At 37.1% G+C, this 4,855-nt stretch overlaps 1 protein-coding gene across 1 annotated transcript; it reads right to left on the bottom strand.

The window, feature by feature from the left end:
* Positions 1 to 392: 392 nt before the first annotated feature.
* LOC122062557 (protein RFT1 homolog) lies at positions 393 to 3,869 on the bottom strand. Its single transcript, XM_042626186.1, has 6 exons — positions 3,712 to 3,869; positions 3,399 to 3,554; positions 1,819 to 1,871; positions 1,508 to 1,686; positions 1,088 to 1,183; positions 393 to 1,011 (listed from the first exon to the last, which is right to left on the bottom strand). The coding sequence occupies exons 1-5, from the start codon at positions 3,836 to 3,838 to the stop codon at positions 1,123 to 1,125; spliced, it is 576 nt and encodes a 191-aa protein (XP_042482120.1). The 5' UTR covers positions 3,839 to 3,869; the 3' UTR covers positions 393 to 1,011; positions 1,088 to 1,122.
* Between the last annotated feature and the right edge of the window lie 986 nt (positions 3,870 to 4,855).

Raw genomic sequence — 4,855 nt, forward strand, 5'->3', positions numbered from 1 at the left:
GATGTACATACACGATCGTGCATAAAAATCAAAGGGAAGGGTTAGAATATCCAATATTTGCCAATTTGTAGAGACAACATTAGAATCAAAAGCTCAAACAAAGAATTCCATACAAAAACGGGTGGGGAAAGTTCAAACTAATGCTGTGTTTGCTATGCATTCTTGGAATGCATTATCCACTTAGAATGCATAACAAACGCAGTATAAGAATTCATGAGGCACCATCTGGTTGCAAGGCTAGAGAAGAGAAGTAATTTGAAAAAAAAAAAAAAAAAATTAGTAATTGTAATTGTGTAACCACCTTAAACTCTTACTAAATATACTAAGCATATTTTTCAAATGAATACTCTCACTAAAAGTTCAATTCCAATGTACCCATTTACATTTGAGTATCCATAAATATATAACAGAATTTCATAGCTGTAATTATCAGTACTTATCTACAATTGTATGGATCAAAATAAAGGGAGAGTATCTGAATACATGTATGAACATTTTCAAGTCAAGACATCGAACCTCCAAGATGGAAAAATCCTGGAAAACTATGTAAAAATTGAAGACCTTAATCTACTTATCTACCTACAGATCTATAAGCTAAAGAACCGGCAAAAGTCTAGGGCTCAAAAATCTATGAAATGGCTAAGAAATGAACCACCTTAACTAAAGGCTACATTCAACAACATAAATAAATTAAAAGGGGAAAAAGTTCTCTGAGCCACTGGGGTAGGGTACAGTAGCATCTGTGTCTATCTCTCTCATCCTCATGAAATGCAATCGCTGCCCTCCTATGTATGATACCATTGGTCGCATTTTATGGGGTGCTTCCCTAAGCCACTTTCTCAGAGAACCTTCTCCCATAAATAAATAATAGGGCTAAAACACTATATCATCTCTAAGAGCTTCTGGATCATCGGCACATCAGACGTCAGGTTTCAAGATGTCGATATAAGGAATGACGAACTGCCTGATGGTAAACAAAAGATGATTCTATCTCCGCAGCCACAACTGCACCTGAGAGTATGCTGCTTTAACCACAGGGAAGTGAAAACGAAACATGAATCAAAGAAAGTAGAGAAACTGTGCAAACCTTCGAGGCTTAAGTGAAGTATCAGTTAGTCATTTCTATTCAACATGTTCCCGAAAACGGATGATTTTGTTGATGAAAGACCTCTCACGGCGATATCTATACAAAAAAGAATGGATTAAAAGAGATCAATGAAATGTAACAGAGATGAAATTCTCAAAAAGAATTAGTTTCTAATAGGATGAGATACTCTACAAGGATGTAACAGAGATGTTTTTTAGCTGTTTCATAGCTACTATAGGAAATCAAGGAAAAGCATTTAGGAACAAATTAATGACAACTTATTCTGAATGTTTGACAAGCTTTCTCCCCAAATGCATTTTCTCTTCCTTTCATCATAGCTACATGAACCGCTACAGGTATGACAATTTAGAGGATTCTCATCCATCTTGAATTTGAATGGAAGTACAAGAGAGTACATACATTACAATGGCGGATACACATAAGCATGTGACTCCAAAGAATGAATGAATGAACATGGTTGGCCAGAAATTTTCCCGATCGAGAAATATTCGCTCAGATATGAGAGTAGCAACACCTGAAAAAAGCAAAACTGCCCAACCAGATGGCAAGCACTGATCGAATGCAAATGAGCTAGAATCCTGTGGAAGGTAACAAATAAATCTAAAATAAGAACCAATTCAATATCAAAAGTTCAAAAAACCATTCAATATCTCATGTTGAAAGCCAAGCAGAATTATATAGATAGAATGTCATGGAGAAATTTTTCGCACCTGGAAATAATGCCTAATGAATGCTGCAGAGTAAAAAATCCTGAAAATCATATCTTTCATTGCAGTCAAGAAAGAAGCCAATGCTTTAATTTCAACCCCTTTTCTCCAAAGAAAATAAGCCCATTATTTTAAACTCAATAAAACATTAATTATCATGCATTCTTTCGTAAGGATAACAATTGAATGGGAGGCCACATCACTATGGGTACCTGAGTCTCATTTAACGAATGTCCCAACCGAAATTTGAACTGCACAATCGATATAGAACAAATGAACTGACACAGAATTGCAATACCCCAAGAATAGAAACCAATTTATTCTTTTGGGCAACTGTTTCTGAAAATATATAAAAGGGTAAGAATCAGACAGTGGCCTAGTGACAACAAGGTTACACAACTGGGGTTACAGCACAAAGTTCTTGGCACATGACTACATACAACCATTTGATGCAGACAGGGACCATCATAGGTGGCAAGGGGCCAGCATGCCTGTGTATCCTCTCTATTGGTTCATATGTCCACCAAACTTTATTGTAAACGAGTTCTTTCAAACAGCAGAACATGCAACACTACTGGCTTCGGAAACAAAGTGATTCAGGCAGCAAAAGTTCATAATTGGTTAACCCACAAAATAGCTCCTAGGACCCACCCTTTAAAGAATACTTTGCCAAATGCCCCAACTTAAAAAGAGTAACAGCTAGGCACACAGAAAGTTGGACCAGTGAGAAATATAAGTATGATGACCAATTTCTAGCTCCCAACAAAGGTTGAAATGGTTACTACGCTCAATTCCTCACCTTTTATGACATAAGCAGAAAGGAGAAGGGGAAACTTCCCATTATTGTGCAGAAAAAGTCGCATCAACACAGTAGGGTCAGGTTCACAGCATGAGATCTGTGCCAGAAGTCATCTAGCATGAACGAGCTAACATTGTTCGTAATCAAACAGATCAAAAAGTCGGCTACAAACAATTAGAATCAGCCTAAGCCAGGGAGGTGTCCCAGGCCAACCAGCCAATCAGTTGGTTATGCTACTCTCAGGTACAACATGAAAATTAAGTGCGAAAGCTACAATGGATAGATACACCCAAAACTATAATCTGCAGCCCCAATAGAAACTAGTGGGGGAAGAAAGGACAATGATCAGCTGCTTGAGCCCATAATTGAAAATTAAGTGCGAAAGCTACAGTAGGATCAGCTGAAATCCAAGCCTGTGATAGCTCCATAATTGACCATCCAATCAGCTGCTTGATTGGCTTCTCTATCTACATGACCACTACACTAGATAAAAGAAGCAGACCTAGAGAAAGTTTGTTTCAATTGTACATTTTTAAAAGTCACCAGTAATTTAAATGCTGATGATTCCTAGGGGATTCAACTGGGTGCTCATATTGTAAAGCAAAGAGAGTAGCATCACCAACAAGACGAATAATCTGCTGATTGAGCCCACCAAGATTGACATTTAACGACGATGCTAGTAATATAATCAGGTGTTTTCTAGAACCTGTCATGACAATTTTAAAGGTTCTATCCCCGCCGGGAGGAAAGCGAGAAGGGAGGGACCAAATCTTAGAAAGGATACTTAATGAATTAGCTGCAATTAACCCTACTGCACCAGCTGAGTGTATGAGCAGGACATTCAGTACAATGTATATCCCTGAGAATATGAGCAAGGAGCCATTTGAATGCTTTAGTTGTTTCTCATTTGCCACTGCATGTAGAAACGCTTCAGATGTTCCTGAAGCATAATCAAGGGAGCCAACATTATTGTTGGAGAAATGCATTTGTCATCATTTAGTACAAGGAAGAAAGAAAATTCTTATCCTATATGATCACCAATATAATTTTCCAATTGCAGCATACCATGATATATTGAAAGATAAAAGGTGACTTACCATTCATAGCTAAAACAATGACATAAAGACAATAGTAACGGAGTGCAGTTGGAGCTTCTCCATCGCTCCATTTCCTACCATACAAGACTCTAATAAGAGCATAAGAGCAGCTTGGACCAAATGCCATAACTACCAGACCTACAGAAAATACAGTCACAATTTAACCACCATATGGCAGTTTACAATAACCCTAGAATTCATTTATTCAAACAGAATTATAAAATTCAAAAAAAAAAAAATTACTGAAAGTGTAAATAAGAAGCTAAATTGTGCAAGCATAGGCAAAGTCAAACATGTATTGTTTACATGCCACATTCAATAATAGAACAATAAGGTCTTCAATTCATATCCCACAAAATTCAGCAACACAGCACTCATTTTTTTTCTTTGTACTCACTATGCACTAAACCTGAAAACTTTTATGGGTTTGTCGGCTCACATTTGGTAGGAACACGTCAAATGTTCTGAGGTGTGTTGCAGAGTACCAGGGGGCCAGGAGGGTGAGGGTGGAAGAACATGAGTTCCTTTTGTGTTATCACAACTGATTCATAATTTCCCAAGTTTTATTTTATGATTGATGACAATGGAAAAATCAATTTATAAAACAAAGAAGATCAAATTCTTTAGGTTTATGTTACTTCAGAAGTCCAGCTTGAAGTTCTTAACCAACCTAGATTCTGAATGGTTTTTTATTTCATAGATTGTGGTTTCTTAACTGGTTCTCTGATTTTCAATGTACTTTCTCAAGAAGCAAGAAATTATTCGTCACATTCCAGCCAAAACTGAGAACGAATGTAAAGCTCACATTGCATTGATCTATCGAGATGGTTTGACACCAGGCTTCTGGCAGATTCTAAAACTTATTAGGTGTTGACAAAGATGCTGTTCAGAAAGCATCAATTTTTCATGAGAAAAAAAATCAACTGAGATTGGTGCTACAAATAACTGGAATAACTAATCTTCCATATCAAGCTCCATTTAACCTAATAAGTTTAATGTGTGTGTGTGTGTGCGTGCGTGCGTGCACCATGGGTGGGAAACCAGCCATTTTTCAAATGGCCATTTGTGAACCATGAATACATTTGTCCTGGTCAGATATAGACTTAAAATAGCTAGTGAGGTTAAGTATTTCTAGTTCTACCAT

The sequence above is a fragment of the Macadamia integrifolia genome, unplaced genomic scaffold (assembly GCF_013358625.1).
Source record: "Macadamia integrifolia cultivar HAES 741 unplaced genomic scaffold, SCU_Mint_v3 scaffold1073, whole genome shotgun sequence".
Taxonomy (NCBI): Eukaryota; Viridiplantae; Streptophyta; class Magnoliopsida; order Proteales; family Proteaceae; genus Macadamia; species Macadamia integrifolia.

What these genes read in the sequence shown, in the direction of transcription:
- LOC122062557 (XM_042626186.1), bottom strand. Translation starts at nt 3,838, where the DNA reads ATGGCATTTGGTCCAAGCTGCTCTTATGCTCTTATTAGAGTCTTGTAT. An exon ending in CATTGTTTTAGCTATGAATG is followed by an intron (nt 3,555 to 3,711) that starts GTAAGTCACCTT and finishes ATTATGCTTCAG; the next exon opens with GAACATCTGAAGCGTTTCTA. An exon ending in TGTGTATCCGCCATTGTAAT is followed by an intron (nt 1,184 to 1,507) that starts GTATGTACTCTC and finishes TTTTTTGTATAG; the next exon opens with ATATCGCCGTGAGAGGTCTT.